At 39.0% G+C, this 25,799-nt stretch overlaps 1 protein-coding gene across 5 annotated transcripts in view; it reads right to left on the bottom strand.

Moving 5' to 3' along the window:
- Positions 1-819: 819 nt before the first annotated feature.
- GRID1 (glutamate ionotropic receptor delta type subunit 1) overlaps positions 820-25,799 on the bottom strand; it is a 483,696-nt gene continuing 458,716 nt past the window's right edge. Inside the window, exons 14-18 of one of the 5 annotated variants that reach the window (XM_053949219.1) lie at positions 19,988-20,154; positions 18,411-18,651; positions 18,062-18,148; positions 9,615-9,650; positions 820-1,513 (exon numbers count right to left, since the gene is read on the bottom strand). In XM_053949219.1, coding sequence (XP_053805194.1) covers positions 1,085-1,513; positions 9,615-9,650; positions 18,062-18,148; positions 18,411-18,651; positions 19,988-20,154 — 960 coding nt within the window. In that variant the 3' untranslated portion in view covers positions 820-1,084. Of the gene's footprint in view, positions 1,514-9,614; positions 9,651-18,061; positions 18,154-18,410; positions 18,652-19,987; positions 20,155-25,799 lie in introns of all 5 variants that reach the window. The other 4 variants (XM_053949215.1, XM_053949216.1, XM_053949218.1 and 1 more) reach the window with 4 other exon arrangements.

Here is a 25,799-nt window from a genome sequence, read left to right as displayed (position 1 = left end):
CTACCACGATTATAGACGTGGCCATTAAAATATTTCTCTTTGCAATATCAATGGAAAAAAAGCAGAGCTGTGCTTATAGTCTTGTCATTCAGGGACATGATTTCAACAGGGAACAATGCATCTATTATGCAACAAATTCAGTGAAATCTTAAAGAAAGAGATGGCACCAGAGGGCACAGTCACTGCAGTGCCATTATCTCCTGCCTTTACAGTTCCTCCTTGCCTCACTCCATTGGTTCCTCCCCATTTTCAGTCATGTACACAAGAAACAAAAAGAAGCTGAGCAGTTTTTCTTAAAAGCTTTCCCCTTAACCTAAATCCTGTTGTTCATCAAAGCATTTATATATATAATATATATGTCAAAATATATATAATATATATTATATATATATGTATAACAAAACACAGAAAGTTAAATAAAAAGAGCCACACAGCACAGCAGACGTGTAAAAACACAATCCAATAATCCTGTGCTTAAATTTAGAAACTGTGTGGAAGTTTAAATCCTTGTTAGAAGGAAAATGTTCTCTGTTTATCGTTTGTTGGATTTGAGCCATAATTCACCTTTAAAGCATTTTTTACTGCTATGCTAATACCAGCTGCTAGGTTCTCTGAGTGAATTGTCATCTTGGCTATAAAACAGGGTTCTGGGGAAAGGAATAATCTGAGCATGGTGAAATTTTCCGGCAAGAAAGAGATAAATTTTTTGCTCTTAAAAAAAAACCATACCTGTAAGGGAATAAATGTTGAAATCCATGGGAAAAAAAGAAAAGTATGGCCCTCAGTCCCAGTAACAGGTCTTCTTTGGCACTTGAGAACGACCACAAGTAGTTTGCCTTTTTATTCATATAGAACAAAATTTACAAAGTCATTCATACATTTTTGTTTGTTTTTTGTTTTGTTTTTTACTTACTTCGAAAATTGGGAATATTCAAAATACACTTTTACCCCACTTCATTCTTTCATTATTTACAAGTATATACAAGAAAAATGTAAGAGTTCATTTTCTTTTTCTTTTTTTTTTTTCTTTCTTTTAAATTTTGTATTAAAAATCTCTGCTGGTTGTTTTTACTGTTTGTTCTCGTCATATGGATGTTCCATGTGAGGGCTCCATTGCTTCTGGAATGACTCCCCCCGGCACGGACTGGAATGACATTGGGATCGGGGTTTTCACGGGGCTCTGCCGGAATAGTCCTCCGTTGGGTGACCTGTGTTTGCACTGTATGGAGGGCATGGTGGCTGAGCTGCTCAGGGGCAGCGGCAGGTTGCTGCCCGAGGCAGCTGTGAGTGTCCTGCTGGCACCATGAGTTGTCTGTTCTGGTAAAAAGGTGGTGACAGAAAGTTGCGTGTTCTGGTACTCGCGCACCGGCTCCAGGGTCTGAGCTGGCTGCATGCCACCGATCTCCAGCGCTGAGATCTCGATGGACGCTGGAGAGATCTGCTTGTGGGCTATGTCTTCATCAATTAAACTGTTCATGCGTCTGTGGACCTGCTCCAGATTCACTTCTTTGTCCTAGTGAGGAAGAAACCAGAACAATCAGTCCAAACACAATCTCCAACCCCATCCATCCCTCTTCCTTTCCTCTGTGTGACCAGAGTTGCTGATCACTCATTATATCGCGTGGATTTCAACTGTGCCTGTGCAAAACCTCAAGGTCTGGTGACATCTCCAGATGAAAAACCTGCTGAAGAATTTCTGAAGAAAACACCAGCTCAACCTCAGCCTGCTGGAGCTCCTGATGTTGCCAATCCCATCCTCCTGGGAGGTAAACTGATGGCTGTGTTTCAGCTAAGAGGGTCTGGCAGCAGGGACCAGCACATCCCTCATGCCCTTGGCTCACCCTGCACAAGCTCAGAAAAAAGCCTATAGCAGGCAAGCAAATGGCCTGGGACTCCAAATCCCACTGGGCAGCTCAGGCCCTTGTCACCACATGACAGTTCACCACTATCTCATGTATCTGCAGAGCATTTTCTAAAGAACATGTCAGTAAAACCCCCCTGACTTCAGGGTAGTTGCTTCATTGAAATCTACTGGCCAGGGGTTGCAGTGATGGTTAAATCTTGCCCTCCCATCAGGAAGCCCTAGGTCACCTGTGTGGCACAGAATATAAACCCACTGGAGCAGCACTGAGAGAAGCCTATTCTGGGAGCCCTGGCGAGGGGACCATGCATTTGTGTTTGGAACAGTTGCATGGCAGACCATAAGCTGTCTGTCATCTTGACATGTCATCTGGAAAAGTCTGTCTGTGGTCAGAACTCAGGAAAACAGTGTTGGTCTTTAGAAAATGCATCACTATTTTCTGAGAATGTGTTTCCTGAGGTTCACAGAGTGGTCTCTTCATCTGTCTGTCAGAACCACTCACTCAACACACTCTAGCTTCCATGAGGAAATACAGCAAAAGGAGTTGTCTTTAAATCCTGAAGTAGCAAAGACCTACTGTTTATCACCTCAGCACAGTATTCAAGATGCTCAAACTGGGAAGCAACAAAACTGGCAGGGTGAAATCAAGCACCTGGGATGCTGTCTGACTGAATTTTAACAGCTAGCATTGTACTGCCAATAAAAAGGTATTACGTTATATAATTTCTCTACATTTCATAAAGCACAGCTATGATTGCATTTGTAGTTATTTGATGCAAGTGTAACACACAGCAGAATAGCAGCAAAGCATAACAGCCCAACAACCCTGGAACTGGAGAAATTCCCTGGTCCAACACAAACATGTAATTACATTACTTAGACAGCAAGACTCAAACCTAGGGAGCAGGACTACCCCAAACTTTTGTGTTCCAGTAATTCCTGACTGCCCAAGGTCAACCTGTGCTTAAATGTTGGTTTAACACAACACCAGCAGCCTTACTGATTCATACAGATCTAGGCTCAGGGAATTAAAAGTGTCACTGCCATTCACTCCTCTTAATCTTTCATCACTGGTGTTCAGGTGGAGCACAGAGAATTACAATCTTATTCCAGTGGTATCCTCTGCTATGCAACTTTGCTTTCCCCCGTAAATTGACAAGCCCACTCCAAAGTCCTTGATTCCAGTCAATGTCAACTACAGAGTCAATTGTAACCTTGTGATTTAACACCCCTTCTACATTACTCAAGAACCGTTGAATTTGCTGATCCCTGCATGGGTTTGGAAATGAATTTGTGTTACATGATGTACAGTCCAAACCTGTGTCCTTAGCTTAGGCTAAATCCATATTGATTTCAACCAGAATACAATTGCTCCACAATTACAGGGCTGAGCTGCATGTTGCAAATTCTCTGCTAATCAGTGGAAAATGAATTCTTATTTATGTCATAAATTCACCAAAATCCCAATGAAGCTCCCAGAAACCTGGGGATATAATCTTCCTCACCAAAGAAACAAATAACTTTTTAAAAATCCTGCTTTTTCAGCCAAATCCTCTAATCAGATAATTTTGAGTTAGAGAAAAATCAATGGATATTAAAATAAAACATAAACTTTTTTGACATGAAGGGATCACACAACACTTGATCAGATAACCCCTGCAGCTATATAAAGTCCTTCTTCACAACAAACACACCTGACCTGTCAGGCCCTTCATTCAATACATTAGACAATGCACTAATTTGATGATAACTCAGACACTCTTTCCTAAATTCTGTAGCTAGAAAACTTAAGGATTTATGGTACAGTGGCCAGAGGATTACATGGATTTAATTCATCATTTCCTCAGTTCCTGTTTCTTGAAGTAAAACTGTAGACCTGGGGCAAACGTGAGAAAATTCTTATATTATTCACCGATGGGAGTAAGAGCTCGACCTCTCTGGGTGGGTTCCTTTGGAACAGATGTCCAACCACTCACTGCTGCATTTTGCTCACCTGTTTGCCAACAAAAGCTTGCTGCAAAGTTCTGCTTGTGCACAAACTGCAGCTAACACCACGTATGATGATGCTGTGTCTAAGGAGCTAACTCCCAGAAGGACATTATACAATGCCTCTTTAGGTACTCTGTACTATTTCTTTTCTAAATGATGCTGCTAGCTGGGATATAGACTCCTAGCTGGCATTTTGGGTATCTGGGACTCATATTCTTGTCAAGCCTCCACCACAAAATAAGAAAACAAAAGAGAATTCAGATTAGAACTGAGCAAATATTCCTAAATGAGGCTTTGGCAAAATGTTCGTGACTCATTTCCATTTTTCTGAGCTTTTGCCAAATACTAATGCCTTTTTCAGATCATTTCAAGTGAAAATATACACCAATGGTTTTTTTATATTTTAATTTTTTTTTTGATTGCAAGTACATTGTAAGTGTATTCATCCTGCTTTGCTAGTGGAACAAGTAAAATGTGACTTGGATAAAGCCAACCCAGAGGGAAAGGTAAGGTTTCAATAATTGCAACAAGCAGTCATTAATTGTTTGCAGAGCAAAAATAAATTAGTGAATGAAGCAGGATCTTCATTTGGAGCATCTGGACACAGAAGGTCATAAAATTCAAAGCATGAATTAATCCTAGTTACATATTTAGCTGAGCCCTTTTGAGATGTAAACATGAAGAGCCACAGCTGGGATGCTCTTAATACACATCTCTGGGTCCAGACCATAGGGATTATTAAGGAGCATTAAGGAACATTCCATATCCTTTGGAATGTTCCCCTCTCCTGCCCTGTCAGGCCTTTTCTTCTGCTATGCACAGTCCCCTCAGGAACAGCATCCTCAGGAAATGGTGGATTTGCAGTTGCTTGTGTTTCACAGTACAAACTCATGTTTCACTGTGCTAAAATTTTCATTCTCAATAAGGATTAAAACCCTTTCCTGCACACAGACATCATATTCTATCTACATCAGAACACTTTATGAAGTACATAGAGAAGTAAACTCTTGGGATCTCTTTAAGAGGTAGGGGTGATGATTTCACTTGCCTACTTCTCTTTCTTCAGCATTAAGGACAACTTGCTGGCCTTATTAAGATCAGAGAAAACTTTTTAAAGGCTTTCAACAAACCAGGAATTCACATAATTCCCTCTTTTCATTGTCAAAATAAAATGTTTGCAAAGGTTATGGAAAACAACTTGTCTCTGAAGAATTATAAAATCACATTTTTAAAGGTTCTTCTCTTTTTCTTTGTCTTATTAGAAAAGAGCAGCTAAATAACTAAATGTCAAGGTTTGTATGAGACTATATTAATGGTGAATGAATGATTCTTCAAATACTTAAAAAAAACCCTAAGATAAAATTCAGAAACCCTTGAAAAGATTAGTTTGTCATTGCACACCGTAAAACTGCTTTGAACCCCAAGATTTCCAGAAGTGGAGGTTTTGGGATAGCATTATGTCACAACTCAACCTTTCAGAATCTGTAAATTCTGTAAACTTAATCTATTTCTATTTTTTTTTCCTTCATTGTTCTTCTGGGAAATTCAGTAACATAGGATATGTTACTGAAAACTAACAAGCTAAATGGAGAAAGGTTTAAATGGCAATAAAACCAGAAAAAGAAATCTAAAAAGTTATTATGTTTTATCCATTGTCAGCTCCATGTTCTCCTTTTTTTTTAGTTCTGTGTTTCTCATTAAATATCAGTAATTTCTAATAAAAAACATCTTTTTTGCACTTAATATATAAAATTTAGTTAATATTATAAATATGTCACATCTCAGACATTTCATGCCAATTCAACTTCACTTCTCATCTATGGCTGTGTTGGACACAAATATATGCTTGGGTTGCCAGGAGAGGATAAAATATTTTTCCTTTGCTGGCTTCATAATTCTATTTTCAATATTAATGTTGTACTCCAAATAGATCAGTTGAAGAAATTAATCAGTGAAGGAAAGAAACATGTAAGGAAAATTAATTATATACCCAGGCTTATCCTCTACAGGCTTAAGGAGAACAGCAAACCAAACATTGCTCCTGGTCAGGAAATTCTCTTGTGCATAAATACCAAGTGAAATGTCAATGTCCCCCAGTGAGTTTGAGTTCTGGAAGGGCCTTTGAAGGGCAGGGTTCTGATATGTCCCAAGCACTTGATCATGATCAGGTCCAATGGCCTATGAGTGAGAGCAGGAGCACACCCTGCCTTGGAGTGGATCTGGAGGATGCTCACCAGAATTATCTGGGAATGACTAAACCTGCATAGTCCCACCTGCAAGAAAATAACTCCCTTTCAGGACTAACCAAGTCTGCCCTTTTCATACAGAGTGAAATTATGACAAGATATAAATGCAGACACCATGATTTACAGAATAATCATTTTTTTTTTTCTTAGCTTATTTTCTGTGACTCTTGACAGTGGGTTCTAATAAAGTCTGTGGGCAGTCATATTGAAAGAATATACTATTAATTGGGAGGTTTGGAGTCAACATGATCAAATTCAAGGTGTTTGAAAGGAGCTACTGGCTGATGTTTTTAAGAAATTGCCTACATCCCTCTAAATACAATTAATTAAAAGCTAATACTCCTCAGCTTACTGGCTTGCAACATGTGGGACCTTTCAAGAAAAAAATTTTTGAGAAAAATATTTTAATTAAAGACACCATTGTGGTGTCTTTTGTTTTTACTTATGATTTCTGTGAGTTTATCACAGAGTTCAAGAAAAGCCACTTAAAGACATAAAAATGCTACAAGATGATGAAGCAGTTCCAGCAAGGCAAAAACAAGAAGACAAATGCCCAAAGACGAAAGTCTAATATCTGCAGAAATGGGATGCTAAAACTATGCCAAAACTGTGATAAGTTGCATTGACATCCAACACATGCAAATAAAAGCATGTGGAGAAGAAAAAGATTGATGGCCCTGACCCCAGAAGGACTAAAATTTCAGAAACAGCCAATATGGGCAGACAGGCTCATACAGGGAGGGAATATCTTGCATATGTCAATACCTCCCAGTCAGGTGCTGGTAACTGTGCCAAGAATTAAAAGCCTGTTAAAGCAGTTAATAAGACTCAGGAGATATGCAGAAAACAAAGCCTTTAAGGTAATATTGCCTTAATCATCAATCAGGGCAAATTTCTGGTTTGTTTTTTTTTTGTTTGTTTTGTTTGTTTGTTTGTTTTTTGTTGTTGGGTTGTTTTTTTTTGTTTGTTTGTTTTGTTTTGTTTTCTGTCCTGGTTGGCAACATGAAAGATTACCTTTGGATGAGAGAAAGAAACCAAGACAAAAGTGCTAATATTAGGTTTTCATTCTATGCAAGAACTATTTTTTAAAAAATCAGGTAATTTTGTGATTAGAACTAGGTTTCAAAATCTGAGACAAATTCCAGTGTCAGACAGACACTTCCTCTTCTGCTCTTGACCAGGAAACATGCTGGTTTCTCTCCCACCCATATAAAAGTCCTCCTGAGTCATACACGTGTGTTCATAATGACATGTGTCAGAGGTCATGAGACACAGGTGCTGGAAGGCACACCTGTACCCATTTAGAAAGGAACACTCTGAGGCACAAACAGCCATACTGCAAAATTCAAAAAGGAGGCAGAGAAAAAAACTGAAACAGCAAAGTTTCCATGCTCAGGTACCCACAAACTATTCTCTTCTTACTCAGCATCAAACCCCACAGCTCCACCCAGCAACCAGCTTCAGTCTGTGGGGTTTCAGACATCGTGGACTCAAATATTTACCTTGTGAAAGAGATATAAAGCAGCAGCAGCTCTGCATGTGTACAATTGGTTAGCATTATTTTGCAATCCTGTATTCACCCAGGGTCATTATCATTACTTTCAGTTACAGCTCCTGCATATGCAAAGCTGTAATTTTAATTTATTCCAGGAGGCTCTGACAGATTGGCAAAACCAGGCATAATTGGCTTGCTCAAGAAGAAAAAGCAGTGATGATCTATGTAATAGATGTGCTGCAAAACAATGGCAATACAGTGTGGTGTTACAGTAATACCAATAACCCCTTTTTAACATGACTCACTGTGTGACACTCATTATTCCGGAGAGTCCGCAGCCGACAATGCAGTGAAATGCAGAGAGACGTGTAAACAGATGCAGTGGTGATCTCTGCCTGCTGTCATTCATTTAACACAGGCAGCTGACCCAGTCAAATGGCACTTAATGTTACATAAAATTTGCTGAGTGGTTTCTGAGTGTGCTCTGCTCAAAGCTGGTTTGACCACAACAGAATCTTATTGGAAATATGCAAGGATGCACCTCAAGAGTCTACTTGAAAACCTGCTTTTAGAAATAGGCCCAATCCTGCAATCAAGCTTCTGCTCCTACAAGTGGAAGCTCTACTCTGTATTCTAAATTGGCAATTAGCTAAATTATCGTCCATAAACCAGCTGTTAGAAGGCACTGAGACTGACATCAGGTGAGGTCCAGTTGGCTGTTACCTAATTGAAAGAATAAAAGAAATGAAAGTTTTGCAGTATGTTAATTTCATTCAATGTGGAATTGTCTGCAAAAAAACAAAACTTCATAAAAAATATGTACAAGAGGCCACCTTATTAACTAGGTGATGCTCTCCTTCACCAGAGAGCAGAAATTCCTTTATGAAGATACATTAACATTCTTTTTCCTTCTAAGTAAACCTGAAAAAAAAAAGTGAAATATTACAGAATCCTGCAAAGCCAATGTTAATGTGATAGAAAATTGTTTTGAATACATTGCCAAAGTTTATTTCCAGCTGCCCTCAGCCAGAAAATAGGTGTAAATAAATTATTACCAAAAGCCTAGACACCAAACAAGTAACAGTGACTGGCTACAGAACTGGTAGCAAGAACTTTCATGAAGCAGTTCACATCTTCCCACAGTCCTGTTGCACACCTTACCCAGGTTGGATTTATCTAAGCTGAAATGATGTCTAAGCAGGGGTCCAATTCTGATGTGTCCCACAGGTCCTGCCTGTGAGCCTTGCCAGGAATAGCCCAGAGAGCGATCTCCCCAGCAGGCCAGTGAAGCACACCACTTTGAAACAGCTAAACCTCTTTGTCTTATATGTCCTCTTCAAGTGCATCCCTGTCTCTGTGAATAAACACACAGGACACAGTCCTGGTGGGGGAACAGCAGGTTGCCCCACAGTGTCTTGCAGTGGTCTGCTCCCACATTCACCACCATCCATTAACTAAGTGCAATCACAGAGAGAACAGTCTAGACCTCACAACTCACTATAGACCCAAACCTGCCAGGGGAGAGGCTGTGATAGCATTTTCATTTGTTACTCAATATGAAAGGGGACATCCAGCCTCATGCTGAGATAGTCAAGCTTTAAAATCCTTACCAACCTTGGTTCACCAGCTGGTAACCCAATGACAAAGAGAATGAGTGAGTGGTTCACATGGTACAGATGTTTCCACAGTTTTCATGATGTTAAAAATTAACAGGACAATAAGAGAATGCAAAGAAACATTTCTCAACACAAGCAGCAAAATGCAGTACAGAATGAGTGCTGGTTGATGAGCATGCCAGTGTCTCTGCAAAGGAACTCGGGAGAAAGGAGAACTTGCAACTGGAGAACCCTCTACTGTGTACACACTACAGGCTGCAGTTACAGGCATTTCCAACAACACAGAGGTCAGGACCAAGGGGAGTTCCAGGGGAAGGTAAAGATGAGGAGGAAACTAACAGGGATTCATCTGTGCAGGCATTTTCAACAAGAAACCAATCATCTGTATGTTTATTAGAAATTCTCACCATGCTTCTGAGGCCCAGCCTCACATCATTGGCCATCTCCAGATGGAAAGGGAAAGGAAGATGTGGGGAGAAAAAAAAGAAGGATCAAGATAGTGAGGCTAATAATGTAATTAATATATCACTCTTTTCAGCAAACACATACTCATCATTTCTTATACTTCTGGTCTGAAACAGCATTGCAACAAAAGAGGCCCTCAAGAGGGTGCTGTTTTCAGAATTTGACATCATCTAAAATTACACTGTGAGGTGACAGATTACTCTTTTATGAAGGAAAAAATAAATTCGTGAAGGTTCTATTTCAAAATTCACTAAAACTTAATGGTTTCTTTACATTGCTTTACACATTTTTTTAATCCTAAATTATAATCTAGTCCATAAGGGATGCAATTTCTCACTCTAGTGAGTCCAAATCAAAGCAATGCTATCCTTTAACAATCTAAATTACTCTACTGGAGCACCAGGCATAACAGATTGCTCCACACCCTCCTTCTTCACCATTCCTGTCTAGTCACATCCAAATCTCAAAAGTTCCCATTTTTTTCCTATTATGCCAGGAGGAGAAGAGAGAGTTGGCACAGGAGACAAAGAATTGTTTCTACAACCTGTTTGATGCCCAGTGTTAGCTGATTTACAAAGCCTCTCATCTCCACTTCAGCTATATGAAAGCCTTACAAAATCCTTACTCCTGACTATTAGCCACAATTTTTGCAATTAAAAACCAACTTTTGAAAAGGTTTCTGCGCCCCCATTTAGGGCTGTATTTTGGAAATTGCCCAAACTCTTATTTTGACATAAGACAAGACATGACCAGCCAAACCACTAAAATAGCTCAGGATAATAAAAATCCAGCCACCAGTTTCCCAAAAGATAACTTTTACATACTGAATAATTCTGAAAAATAGTCCTTGTTGAGTGAGTTTGTGTAGCTCTTTTTTATATATGTGCCTATAAATATGGGTCTGGACTTATGGAAAATCATAACCAAGCCATTGATTAATTAAAAAAAAATATTTTCCACAGTATTGGTATTTGTGATACCTTAATATTTCGGTAATATTGACCACAGATTATTTCAGGTACTATAAAATTATTTAAATTAAATTGATAAATAGGTTTATAAATTACATGTTAATATCATTGCATGGTGAGGTCAATCTTCACCAAATAACTCAATGCACATGAAACTCCCAGTCTCTGGTTCATACATGGTGCTTCAAAGCAACTGAAATTTGATCCTGTGCCACTGAAAGGAATGGAAATGTTTTGGTGCTCTGGGTAAGATTAGAATACACCTCTTATTTAATTTTATGCACATGCTTAAATGCTTAGTCAGATTTTACAGGCATTTTACAAACCACAAAAATGCAAAAGAAATTTGAGAAAAAGTCACATTTTATGCTTTTTTTTTATTTTAAAATTTAACTGATTTTGTTATTTTACACCCCCTTCAAAAAAATCAACTTTAAAATACTGCCATAGGCTGAGATAAGACATACAAAAATTAGCTGTGTAAACATTGTGTGAAGAATCTAAAAGAATCTGACACATTAAGGCTCCAATTCAGTAAAATACATAAACTCATGCAAGCTCATGAGTAGCCACAGAAGTTCTCTGGGATAGGCAATGTAATGTAAATTAAGCAAGTACTTACACTCAGTACCAAACTGAAACTTTAAACAGGTTATTTCTTTTTCATTTCCCTGCATGGCAACACTCATTTTTTTAAACTTATTTCTGTTGAATAATTTTCTTCCTCCCCTAAGGTTCATGCCAGGTAAATCCAGATTATATCCCCAAGGATCCCATTAGCAGGATTTTCCTACATAACAGAGAAAAATTAAACCAAACACAAAAATCCCCTCCTTGCAGTTAGGGAAATATGCTGGTACAAAACTCAATTGCTTCACCACTGCTTTGGGTAGCAGAAGCCTGGGCTCAGTGCCATAAATCACTGTTAAAGTCACTGTTAAATCCATTACAGCCTTGACCAAAATCTATGGTGATCAATAGCAGGAGTTGAGCGATTTCATTGGGTTCTGGATGTACACCCTGCCTGGGACCAGGAATTGCAGAATATCTGCTTCACTACAGGCACCTCCAAAGAGAAAATCTTGTTTCTTCACTCACATAAAAAGCCAGCATGGAGTAAGTTAAGATGCCCTTCCAGCTAATACCAGCCTCTGTACAAGGTAATTTATATGTGATATATTATATATTGTATATTATATAGGCCTCTTTTTTTTTTTTTTTTTTAACTGGTTCTTTCAGCTTATACTTTATCATCAAACAACAGTAAACTTTGCATTTTGAGTTGACTGGTTCCTAACACCGCTTTGCTGATTTAAAAATGCTAGGTGAATGAAGTTCCTCAGCTTATTACATTCAAAGCTGGTTTGAAACTGAATTTCTAGATGGCATTAAAATGCATTATTTTGCCAATGTTTGCATGATTTATTTTCCCCAAACAAACCTTTATTTATTCTTAGAAATGTAGAATACAATACAGTAGTACAAACAAATGATAATTTATACGCAACTGAGCAAAAAATGTACAAAGATTTCAGACATGCCATTAAAATACAGAAAAAATAATTTAAAACCAAGATAAAATATAGAGAACATGCAATGAACGGAAAATAAAATATTGGGTTGATGGTCTCATGTTTCCTTTCAGTCTCAAAAGGAACCATCCTGGGGCAAATCAAAATATCACATAAAAAGATAACACCACAAAGGAGACAAGGTAAATGAAGAGACAAGGAAAAAGACAAGGAAAGTGAAAATAATGGTGAAAGCAAGAGACTCTTTAATAATCAAAACCAACACTGCTGACACCATGCTGAAGATACAGAAGCTTCAATTGCCATGGAATAGTATCTGGCTGGAGAACTAAAGTGAGATGAACACAGTACAAATCACAATTCTTAGCAGTGACAAATTTGGATCCATTGGACTCGTGGCTGCCAGCTCCTGTTTCCATCTGTAAGGTACACTGGGATTCCTGCTCTTCTAATACCAGAAGAGAGTCTTAGTGGGTAACTTTCATGACTGCTAAAGCTGGAAGAATGGATTTCTGAGGTAGGCTGGGATTTGCACATTAGTGAATGTGGAAACAAGGGAGTTTAAGGCAGGGCACAAGAGGATGCCCTGGCCAGAGATACAGGGTTTTTTGTTTTGTTTTTTTTTTTCTTTCACCCTGTGTACTGCCAAAATACTTGTGACAATTTTTAGAATAATTTTGCTACCTCCCACTATCTCACAGAGCTCGCAGAGTCTAGACTTTTTGGGATTCAAGACATTATTAAGCTTGGAGTAGCAGGAAATAGGAATATAGGAAATAGGTGCTGTTACTAGTACACAAGACTGTTTCCACTCTGAACAGTACCTGAGACGCTGCTCCCTTTTAATAATTTAAAAATAAAAAGGACAGAAAAGTGAAAAGAGTCCATTGAAAAAAATTATTTTGCAGAAGCATGAGAAAGAAAAGAAATCACAAACTAAGCTGTGATTGTTAATGAATTATAAATTTGACACAGTTATGAGACAATGACTAGAAGCAACTCAGGAGGTGGAAAACTATGTTATGCCTTAACCAATAAAACCCTCAAATCTTCTTGCACTAGAGATTCCTAAACACACTGGGTCCAGTTTCTGAAACTCTCACATTGCTAGGAATAGCACAGCTGGTTTGGAAAAACAGATTTTTGATTAATAATATATATTATCTGTGAAAAGAAAGAATCAACCTAAGAATTTATTGGGGTCATTCCAACATTGTCTTTCAAGAGCTATATCAAATATAAGTGAATCAATATCACCTCTTATGAGAGATGCAACAAGTGTCAGATCCCAGAAAACAAAAAATCATCCTGCACAAGTCACTAATTTTGTTTAACATGGGGTTGCCTGTTAAATTTTTAGTGAATAATCTCATGAACAGTGAAAAATATGAGAATTTAACTTTCTTTCCATGACTGGTAGGATATTTTATCTTTGCATATAAGTTTCCATTGTTTTGTAGTATATGGAATGCTTTCTTCATAGGTCTGACAAGATCTCAGAAGTAATAATCTTCAGAGAATAGCACATCACACAAAGACACAGCTGATAAAGCACAGAGGATGCTGGGGAGCCCGTTGCAGCAAGCAGCCACGCTGGATCAGAATGACAACAAAGATGTGAAAACTGCCTTTCATCCCTTCAAAGGGGATAAAAGACACCAACAATCTGATGATGTGGCAAAGCCCTTGGCTGTTAAATGATCCAGGTTACATTATGGATTACTGACATTGTGAAATAAATGCATAGGACTCACACAAAGAAATCCAGAGGCAATTGTCAAAATCTCAACATTTATATGGTACCAGTTTTAATAACTTTATCTGATTGCTCAGTCATTTAAAAGGGACATAAAGTGACTGAACAAAGACTCCAGAATAAATATTAATTTTTCACAACTCCCTAATTTTCTGAAGCTTATCAAAGTCAAAAGATTAGGTATCAGTATTTCAGGCTGAGTAGCAGCTGTGTAAATTCAAGATTTTAACACACAGAGATAGATGTATGAGCTGGCTAAATTTCACTGTGGGTATTGAATGGCTGGGTACCAACAATGTGTAGAGGGTGATTATAAATTCCAGAATATCTTTTTGGAAAAAGATGATCTAGTGCAAGTTTTTTTCTGAGTTAGAAAGTAATAAGGCAATTTTAATATTACCAGACATTAACCAGCTTGAAGAGATTGCAAACTTGAGCCCTAATAAAAGAATGTGGCATGGTGTTGCAGCAGTACATTTTTCCCTGATGCTGGAGCTAAACTTTCTTTTGTTAACCTGGTCTGATAAGGATTAAATAGGGATAACATTAAGATTTGTACAGCAGAACTCATTAGAAACATTTTACAAATCTCCTTCAAATAGAATAAAAATATCTTGTAGCAACATCCTGAAAAAGATCAACCCAGTCTTTGCTCTTCTAGCAAGAAATTTCACTATTCCTTGAAAAATACAACTGTGAACCAATGGCAACATGGAAAAATAAAGGTAATTCATCTTTCCTGGAGGTTTGCCTTAATGAATTGATATAGGGCACAGGCACAATACTATTTTTTTTTTTACATTTTTGTGGGGTTGAGTTTCTTCATATGTGAAAAATGTAAAAAATATTGTAACTGGAAGCAGTGTCCCCTTGACACAACTCTCCCTATGAAGTCTACAAATGTAGATCAGGTTAATATCAATGTCCAAGTTATGTTGTTAGGTTTCCAAAGACAGGCTTCTCTTCATCTCATAGTTAATACTACATTCCTCACACTCGGTGTAATTAAGAGCTGTGATTTATGCCATGCAGACATCTGAATCCTTGGACATCAATGTATTGGCTCAGCCTAACCTCCACAAAAGCCTAAGGAATACAAAGTGGAAAAAGAAAAGACAACAAACTGGCAAAAAACACCACCTTAATGTCAGCTGAAAATGTTTCTCCAATGCCAATGAAGGCAATGCACATTTTTCTAGCCACAGACTTCACAGACCCTCAACATAAAAAGTAAAGAGTCTCTAAAAAATGCTTTTTCTCTCTCTCCAGCAAGCTGCACGCCACCCAACCCTGCCATAAATCTGCCATAGTAGTTGTACATTCATCATCCCAACATTTTTTTTTTTTTTGGAGTTGGCAATTGACATGATACAACCAACCAGGTGGGTCATGCCAAAGTGAGAATGTTACACAAGGGCTTCACGAGCCAAGACAACTCCTCGTTCAATTCTGCTTACTGTAATTTTTTCCAAGGGATTTATAAAGCTCCTAACAGGATCAGGGTCACAGAAGCCAAATGTTGCCACCTTCTCTTTGCCTCATAAGCAACATCAAAGTCTAATCTCAGACTGCAAGAAGCTCAGCCTTTTCTGTGACCCTCCACAAGCTCTGCTTCACAGAAGAAAGTGGCTGGGAGACATCCCAGTTCCCACAATTTTTATGTGATATCACAACACTTGTGTTTTGCCAAAGCCTTCCCAAAAGCAGAAGAAAATCAGCAGCATGATTGAATTTGCAGCTCTTACTGAACTAACAACTTGGCTGGAGTACCAGATGCAGCTAAGAGGCAGATTTTATGTTCTGTGTATGCTACTCGTGCTGTAGCTCTGTCACTATAGCTCTTGCTGTAGAAATGCTCGTTAACACACAGTGCTAGAAATGGGCTATTCTGAACACACTCCTCCTGGAGATCAAACTCTCCTTTTGGTCCCCTATGCCAGGCTCAGCCACTGCTCCTGCCTCAAGCAGAGGAGCACTCAGGACTCAGGACTTGAAATTTAGTTCTTTTAAACACATCAAAAACTTTCAACCTATATTCACCACCTCTTTTGAAACCTGGTTTCCTACCTTAACTGCAGGAGCCACCAGATGTCCCACTTCAATCCCTCCTCATTGGTAGCACATAAATAAAACGTCAGGCCACTAATCTGCCAGGAAATACAGCTACATTCATTTGCTAATTTAATTGAGTGGATGTTGTGGTCAGTGTGACAAGAGCCCCAAGCCCTGGTGTGCAGCAGGGCCGGAGCAATGTGGCCGTGTGGCACGTGTGGCCATTGGCCTAGGCAGGGGATTCCTGAGGATCCTGCCTGTCCCTGCCTCTGGGCAGCTGTCACCCTTCCCTCTGGCTGCTGTGATCGACCCAAAGGTGTCTCTAGCTGCCTGCCTGTCATTGCAGCCAGCTGTCCCTTTCATGGGACCCCTCATTCCACCCATCCTGCCTGGCAAACCCTCCGTACGCCTTCCTCCAGCCGGCTCAGCCCGGCCCTGTGCCCTCTCACCTCCTCCTTCTGCCTTCACACCTGCTGTGCCAGGGCTCCTGCTGACTCTGCTTCCTCTCTCCTGCCAGCCTCCCCATCACTGATCTTTTTGGAACCTGTCCATGCTCTGTTTAAGTTTAATTTGCCTCTAACCCAGCCTAGTTGTTCTCCAAGGGCAGGCCCAGCCCCACAGACAGAGATCTGCCCAAGCACAGCTCTACCATGGGAGTAACTTCAGTTTATTTTAAAACACTGAGGGTTAAAAGTATTCTATGTTTGACAAAGAAACTGCCAAAGAGCACTACAGATGTACAAGAGCAACCTTCATCAAGAACACATTGGAGGGAAAGAGAAGGATGGGAAAGGGAGAAAAGCTGGGATGGGGTAGGCATAGATATGCAATAATCCTTCTTAGAGGTATTGAACAAGAAAGGAAGAGGATGGGTGAAAAAAAGAAAATATTGAAACTCAGGAAGACAGATCCTTTTTCAGAAATGGAAACTGAGTATTCAAAACTCCTTGCAATAAAAGAGTAAATTATTTCACCTTAGCTATATGAAACTGCCTTCAGGTCATATTCTATCTCACTCTCCAAAGATACACAAAGGCAATTCCCTGAGCGTAGAGAGGGGAGCACACCACATAGTATGGCCAGATACGTGCTTGTGCACACAGCATCAGGACACTTTGGGAAGCAGCCCTGCCCTTGCCCTGCAGGATTTCACACTGCTGGGCTTTAGGCCTTCACAACGCTAGCGTGGGGGCACCTTTGGAGTTCCAGCAGGAGCAACTTCTACATGGTAGCATGGCAAAATCATAGCAAATGGAACTGTTTGGGTTGGAAGGGACCTTGAAGATCCCCAATTCCAACCCCTCTGCCAAAGGCAAGGATGCCATCCACTAGACCAGGTTGCCAATTTGCCAAAATTGCTTACAGGTGATAGGTATGTCAATTAGTCTACTGCTCCTGCAGCTTGAGGAAGAGAGATTAGAATTGGTGGGCTATGTACTATTTTTCCAGCTGCAGTGTAGCTCACTGCTATTATTAGCTTGTAACAAACATCTGTACCAAGATGAAAGCACCTACAAATGCCTCAGTGTCTCCAGAATTGCAAGAGGTTAGTTTGTTAAACATTTAAACTACGTAAACAAATACAGGCTTCATGCAAGACAGATCTGAGAATAGACTGATTATTCTATCTTAGAATTGCTAACTTCTTCTGCCTGCTGTGCATGGAAACTTCAAACCCAAGAACTTCTCAGGTAAAATTTCCTAGATAAAACACATTATATGAAGGTCAGCTTCCTCAGAGGCTCCTACTTTTAGAAATAAAACTAACTTCAAAAGAAAGGAAGCATTTCAACAGTGTCATGGCAATATGGCTTATTCAATTATTAACTAGCTGATTTATATTTAATTGCTTGTGTACCTCTTCAAACTCAGCCTAGGTCAGCCATGAAAGAGAGCAGCTACCAGACGTCTGGCAGCTGCAGAGCCTGAGCAGGATGGACATGGATCTCCCAGCCAACGGATGGGGGCTCAGATCAGAGAAAGCATCACCACAGATGGCACAGCTGGGTGCCCGTGACTGGCCTCCCCGTCACTCACAGCAGAGTGGCTGAGGGCGTGTTTCTGAACCACTCTCTTACCCCTAAAGGTGGTCTCTCCAGGTCAGGGATGAGGCACATTGGTGGGGCAATGAGGGGAAGTTTGCACTGCTGCTGCCCATGCTGTATCTGCTCTACAAATAAATAAAGGACTTTAGTCTCCAGGGCTGTCAGTTTGGCACCTTCCATGTGCACAAAAGACACTTGTGTTTGTTTGCTTTTATTTTCTTAGAAACAACCACCCAAAAAGTTATATGCAAAGCTTAGTATGGCAAATCAAAATAAATCAAATTTATTGCATGAGAGCACCTAAAATCCCACAACTTCCACTTTCTCTCTCTTTCTTTTGTGTTTTCTACTTTTAATTGTGATAAGAATAAAAGTTATGGACCTCTTTCGGTGTTTCTTGATGACAACGGTTGCTGTTCCACCACAACTCCAATGCTGCCACCAAGCAAGCAAGAAGAAGGCCTATTGCTAAAATGCAGAAAACGCCTGCAAAACTGTGCAGCTTGAGTGCCTTCCCATCTGTCTGTGCATTGGTATGGCTGTTCAGGTCACAACGTCCCATCCGTGGCCACCACTTCTGTTTAAGAACATCCAAATCTCCACTTTCTTGCAACTCTAGGATCCTGCAGAAATTTCAAAAGACAAGTATTATTTGCAATGATACTTTTTTAGTTTTTTTTGTCTTTTCCTTACACTTCACAGCTCTTAAATCTACCATCCCATAATTCAAAACTCCACCCCCCTCCACCACCAGTGTGTATTCTTCATCTGAAAGTCCCTTATACCAAGATTTCTTTCTACTCACAGCAGCAGGTAAACTCCACCAGGTAACTTTAGGAAAAAAAGAGACTGTCAAAATTCCACTGCAATGCAAACAGCATTTCCAGGGGAAATCACCACCTTCCAGTTAGTTATGCCTGGTCTGGCTACATTCAGCTGCAGCAGCTGGTCCCACTAGTGAAATGCTCAACCCACTCCACTGCTGCTACAATAATTCCAAAAATATATGAGGCTAAACATGCTACTGTTTGTGCACCACTTAGTACAAATCTGTTTAAGCAGCGACCAACTAATTTATTTTAGTAAATGTAGTTTATTCAAAAGGATTTTACTTCAATGCTGTTACTTAATGCCTGAATTACTGTGTTAACAGTTGCTAATTAATCATTGTTTTGTCTCTTGTGAAGTGTCCCATCTCTGCATGAATGATTCATTTTGGATTTGGTTTGATAACAGTTTTAGCTGTTTACTAACAATCTTTTCTCTTGAGGCAGCTTTGTCTCTAGTTATGCAGCTGGAATTTTGCTCCTTTTTATAAAGGAGAAGCAAGATGAGGCAATCTTGCTTCAGATCCCTGCCTGGAGCAGAGCCATGCGCTCACCTTCTTCTAAGGGCACACATGCCTGCACAGCCGTGTGTCTTCATTTCAGGGTGCACATTCACATGGACAAGAGATACCCAGCTGGTAGCTCAGAGATCACTAAACAGCACTGTTTTAGAGTCTTCTGGTCTTGTCAGTCCCATGCAATTCCCTGCAATTCTTGTTTCCCTGCACCATCATGAGTCTTCGACCTGTCCCTCCACCCTAAAGGACAACACAGGCCAGTGCTGCTTGCTTACTGCAGGGTGTGCACACACTGCTTCAGAGCCTGCAGAATGTGGCATGAGCTCAAGATGTCTCCTCAATCTCTCCTCTACCTCTCACCGAGCTCTGAGGACATCAGCCCTCTGTCAGAGGCAGTGCTGTCTGAAGGTGTGAGGCCACACGTCACCTCCAGTCCCCTCCTCCCAAACCAGGAGCACATGGAGCAGAAGGAGCAGCAGCTTTGTTGGAGCTTGAACTCTAACCTCTCTGCTGACATGTATTCATTGTTCCTAATTAATTAAGTGCCAAAATTAATGTGAACAGTTGTTGGCTATAGACAGAAATCCTATAAAATGAGCCTTGTTTCAGTTTACCTCTGGGAGAAAAGATCTCTGTAGGGACTTCCATGCTGGAGTGCTATCCCATATCCTTTGCTGCTGATGCTGTTTCCAATGACTGTCACAGAGCATTCATCATCTGTCAGTGCAGCATATTCCACTACTGTCACATCCCACAGGAAAGCATAATTTCCTTTCTTTGCCTGTAAATACAGCATGAACACGACACAGTCTAAACTAAACTGCATTTCTAGGTAGGACAAAACCTAAGCTAGCAAACAAATCTAAATCTTGTCACTATTCCTTGGTGGCATTTCATTAGGTCACTGTTTATATGTAGATCTTCAACATCTTAATAAATTTCTAGCAGTTTTCTCCCCCAGCAGGACATCACTTACTTCAAACTTTGCTAAAATATCTTCCTTTTTTTAAGTATGCACATAGGATAGCACAGCCATCTAGAAGTGTAGGTGAGGTTTATGTAACAGGTTATTAATTATAAATGAAAGCCATTGCTTTAGATGATGAAATTCAGTGCATATTTTGTAGGAGACATGGAATGTGACTGGTCCCATACATTTAAATGACAAGACTAGCATAGTATGAGCATTAAGTGATGAGCAGCACAGGCACCAAAATTGTAATTTTCCAGCTTTTCTCACATAAACATGTAAATAAACAAATTTCCCTTGCAAGTATACACAGCTGTACTGAGAGTTGTTAGTCCTGTAACAAAAGGCACGCACTGAGCTGAAAGAGTTCCCTCTTTTCTTCACAGGTAAGAAGATTCACAAGCATGTACTACTATTTCAGTTTTGGGGTAAATATTGTTTTAACACACATCCATGCAGATATCTTTAAATATCAACTTTAATTGGGACTGAAACCAAGGCCTGCACACAGTGTATATAATGAATGTAAATCATCTTACTTAACACAAGACATAAGAAACATATCTGGATAGGGATTCAGTATAGTAAACTAAAATATCATTTTGTTGGTTAAAGTAACCATTGGTTGCCTAATATATTTAAGTAGCTGAAGTCCTGTATGTATTTCTTTATGGGAACTGACTCACAAAGCTCCTAGGGGAGCAAATGGCTGTAGCTCTGGCACAAAATTAGTTCATCCTTCCAATTCTTTTCTAAGCTCAGTTTTGAATTCACCTGTAAGTTTGTAAGACTCCATCAGTTATTTCATTACAATGGATTCCTCAGTTGAGCAAATAAGATAAGTTACTTCATCATAGTTTGAAATAAACCATACCTTTCTGAAGTCCCTTACAGTTGCTTACACATGACAATAAATCAAATGGGTGAGGTATCTTCTAGGAGGCAGAATTCAGGGAAACAAAGATTAAAATAATATTGCCTAGACGTTCGGTAAGGTACTTGCTGCAATCCACCTCTTTTCCCTGATTCCCTTTTATCTACATTGAGGCAAAGATCCACAAATTCATTTGCTTCTGGGTTAAAACAGAGTAGAAATGTTATATCCTTTCTCTTTGGTAAGATGTGAAAGAGTCTGTACACTGAACCCTTGGAAAATATTATTTTTATTACTCAGCCACATTGTGTTCCATGGTAAATAATAATACATAGGATTTTGCTACCTATTATAGGAAACTGTCAGCATTAAAAATAAGTCCTCAGGGGATCAAAAGCAGTAGCACTTGTTACTGTACACAGAATTTATTCAAAATCCATGATAATGAAAATCCTGCCTGATGGATATACTGAAATCAGACACCCTAGAAAGACCTGGCCTAATTCACTATGGTAAAATGTGTTTTACATTTCTCTGGGTATTTTTAAGTTGGTTGGTTGGTTGAATTTTTGTCTTCTTTTTTTTTTTTTTGTTGTTGTTATTTTGTTTGGTTTAGGGTTTGCTTGGTTTTTTTTGTTTGGGATTTTGTTTTTGGTTTTTTTTTTTTGTGGTTGCTTTTTGGGGGTCTTTTGGTGGTATCTTCAGTTTAAAGAGCTGTATTTATCTTCTGTTCTTTCAGAACTGGTCAGCAAATCATCTTTTCACATTTACAATTTAGAAAAGAATGCTGACAACACAATACATTCCTTATCTATCTCTTGGTAATACTTGAGGAACACGATGTTCCTCAAATATTTGATTTCTATTACAATGCACTGGCTAAAGAAAAGAAAACCACATTATTGAGTCTACTTTTCAATCCTCAGTTTTCTGTATGTTATCTTATATACAAGGGCTTTGTACACTGACTTTCAATGCTGTTCAGCAGATCTTTTGTAAAGGTCTACTTCTCTTGTGTTTGCAGTGCTGCTATCCTAAATCACATCCTGCAATTGCAAATGGTCAATAAACCAAGTCTGCCAGATCTGTTCACATCTATTTTACATATTTTTAATGATATAAATCAGCCTATCCAATGTCATCACATCTGCAGAGCATTATTTCTCTGACAGCCTGATCGTTTTAGCATAATCAGGAGCCTGACTTTTAAACTCTTGCTTGTGCATATGTCCCAACCCCCAGAAATCCTGGGTGCAAGGCTGTGTCCCCTCCCTCTCTGATTGCCAAAACCAGAATCTCCAAAGATCCATTTTTCCTAAGGGAAGACTTAGTTCTTTCCAAACTTCTTCCACTTGTGAAATTTTCTTCCCTGAAGAGTGAAGACCTCATACTATTAGTGTGTTCGTTGTGTGGAAAGTTTTCTTATAACAAATGTTTAGTTGCTGTCTAAATTCAGCATCCTTCACTTCCCTGTTAATATCGGTTGTGACAGCTAAGCAGTATCATTTGTTCAATTTAGGGAAAAGCTGTCAAACTTTGAAAAACATATGTACAAGATACATAAGTGCACACATGCATGTGTGTTTGAAGTAGGCTGACTTTTTGTATACCTTCACTAGGCAAGCAGTAAAAGCCAAATAAAATAAAATTGACATTTATTTTCAATGAAAAAAATCTACCTCAAATTTTAAATGTAGTTTAAACTTTTTTCTTTTTTTTTTTTTTTTTTTTAATGAAAGACTCCATGTCTTCATAGAGTCTTTAAGGGGCATGCCTGCCCCTTGACTTCCAGGCCATGAATGTAGGAAGACTGGTAAAAGGGCCTGTGCAAATGCCAGCTGAGAGCAGGTGAGATAGCTTGAGTAAAAAAAAAAAGACTGAAATAAACACAGAATAATGAGCTCAAATTTATACTTCAGTCTTCTCATTGTACCTCATATTTTGCTCCTTTGCTATGGCCTTACTGTGACTCTCAAAATACAGGCATGCTGCACAACAAACTAAAAATCACTTGGTTAAACTTTCAGAAATCTCTTTATCAGAAAGTCAGCCAAAGCAGCAGTCATTTATTCCACCCAGGTAGAACAACTACTTTGGCTTACACCAAGGACACCAGATTTATCCTTGGTTTAAGAGATTTAAGAAAACAGATTTAAGAAAAAAGAACCTCTGGGCAAAACTTATATTAAAAAATATTCTTCACAATCCTCAAATAGTTAAAAGGCCAAAGAAGATGGCTTCTAGACAAGACAAGGGCCACAAAGAAAATAATACTCCAGCAAAGCAGTAAACAACCCCATAATTCACTCTTCAGCACAGATGGAGATAGAGGAATATTGTTCAAAGGCTCCTGGCTTACTGATGGTTAAACAATGTTGCTTCAAAGAAAGCATGATAAGAAATAATAATAACAAGAAAAAATACTTATTCCAGAGTAATCACTGATATATCTGCGATTTATCTGAAACTTTTGAAGAAGCTATCATACTTAAGACAGAAGTGCCAGAATAATGCAAAATTCATCATTAATTTACTGCTAGATCAGAGTGTCAGTGTAGCTGATCCCATTATATGGCTGGTACCACAGAAATATCAAAAAGTGACCTTTACATTGGCATTAGTGGAGTAGTTTAAAAAGACGGTTCAATAACATTTATTATCTATAAAAAAGTGCTTTAAGAGAAGCAACATAGTTCTAATAAAAAGAAGAACATGCCATTTGATCCTGTTGAAATGTTTCAAACATTAAAATAATTAAGGAGCCACTATAGGATGCAATAGATTCAGATTTAAGCAAGCATTTGCTTTTGCTTCAAAGGCTGATGGGTCAAGAAATGGAGAAATTTATGAAGCTCTATGAGAGCAATCACAATTTACAATATAAAATTCATTGTGGACAAAGTAGTTTCTAAAAAATCGTACTAAATGAACTTTTAAACTACTTCTACTCTCAAAATTAGAATGAAGAGGAGAGAAGATCATACTGATTTAGTGTTCAGTGATCATTAAGGAAGCAAAAAAGAGAATGAGAAAATTCTTACTGTGCTATTGCCTAAATCAATGATGCATTCTCATTTTGTGCTCTACTTGGTTTTGATCACTTTTCATCAAAAGTGATACGCAGGAAGAAAAGAAAAAAATTCATAGAAATTCTGGCACCAAATTAATTGGACAGGGGAACAAACAATCTCAACCAAAGCAGGGCTTTATAAAATGCAATAATGAGTTTAATTCTCCTATCTGTATATATAGCAGATGCAGGATCACATGGGGATCATATTACTTCATTCTTTCAAAGCAAAAATGGGTGCTCCCAGAGGAAATAAAAAACACAAGTCATTATGTATGTTGGTGTAATCAATAATTACCCTGATTGCCAGTGGATGTAAAGCAAACAGTTCACTGAGATCCTGGCTGTAGAAACTTTCCTGTGACAGCATTAGTCTATCCTCATCTGTGATAGTCCCAGACAGCTCAAAGTGGCAAAACAGCATTTTGTATGGACTGTGGTTTGTGTGGTTTCTGCTCCTGTGCTGTGCAGAGCTACTGCTAAATAGGAGAAGGCTTTCCATCTTCAATGACCACTTTCAACTACCTTGGGAATACAGCAAAAGCAACCTCCTCCCCACCACCCTCGGTTCTCAGGAGTCCTCCTCCTGTCACTTATGTGACACTGAAGTGCATTCCTGCCTTTTCTGTGGCTCTCCCAGTGCTGCAAAAGCTGTGCCTTGCCCATGGGAGATGGTCACTGTGGCTGCAGGGACCCTGCTGTGTCTGAAGAGACATCTCTGCCATGGCCACCAAATGCCATGAAAGCTCACATGACTTTCTTCCACTGCCATCCCTTTGTTTTCAGACAGTCAAAGCATCGTGAAGTGGAGAAAGATAAATGGGATAGGGACAAACACCTGAAACACCTGTCTGTGGCACAAATAACCAGCACTCCCTGTTTTGCACTGAAGAGGCATGGCTTTGTTTGTAACTGCAGATGAACTGTGATACTGTCTGAAGAAAATGGAAAGGAGAAGGAGGGAAGAAAGAACAGTAGTGACGTTTTTCTTTTTTTGCATTGTTCCAGGCAAGTCCTCATTCAGAAAAAGGTTTTATGAATCTTTTTATGCTAGAGAGATTTAGAGTTCCCATTTCCTATGAAACACTTTTGTAAGGCACATTTACATCTCTTTCATGCAGCAGTATGTGTTTGTGGATGGAAACTCTCATTTCCTTGGCTGACATCAATTCTCCTTTAAAAAAACGCCAGAATTTCTAGCCATAATACTTGACATAAAAAACTTGTCTGTTTATTCAGAGAGTTCAATGAGCTAGGAAGAGTGACACTTTATAAACACAATAGTTTAGTTGACAATGTTATTAAAGCCAATTTATGTAGGTGTCTAATCAAATAGTGGCCTCGGTCATCTTTGGGGACTGAAGTAAAATTCAGTTGTTGACATTAATTGAATGAGCTGATCTAGTTATATAAAAATCACCCTACAACACTGAAATCAAACTTAGTATGAAAAGTTATTATCACATAGATAGGATGGAGCTGCCAGCTCCATACAGACAATATAATTGGTAT

Source organism: Vidua chalybeata, chromosome 8 (assembly GCF_026979565.1).
Source record: "Vidua chalybeata isolate OUT-0048 chromosome 8, bVidCha1 merged haplotype, whole genome shotgun sequence".
Taxonomy (NCBI): domain Eukaryota; kingdom Metazoa; phylum Chordata; class Aves; order Passeriformes; family Viduidae; genus Vidua; species Vidua chalybeata.
Note: the sequence above shows the minus strand (reverse complement) of the source record. Positions and strands in the feature narration are given on the sequence as shown.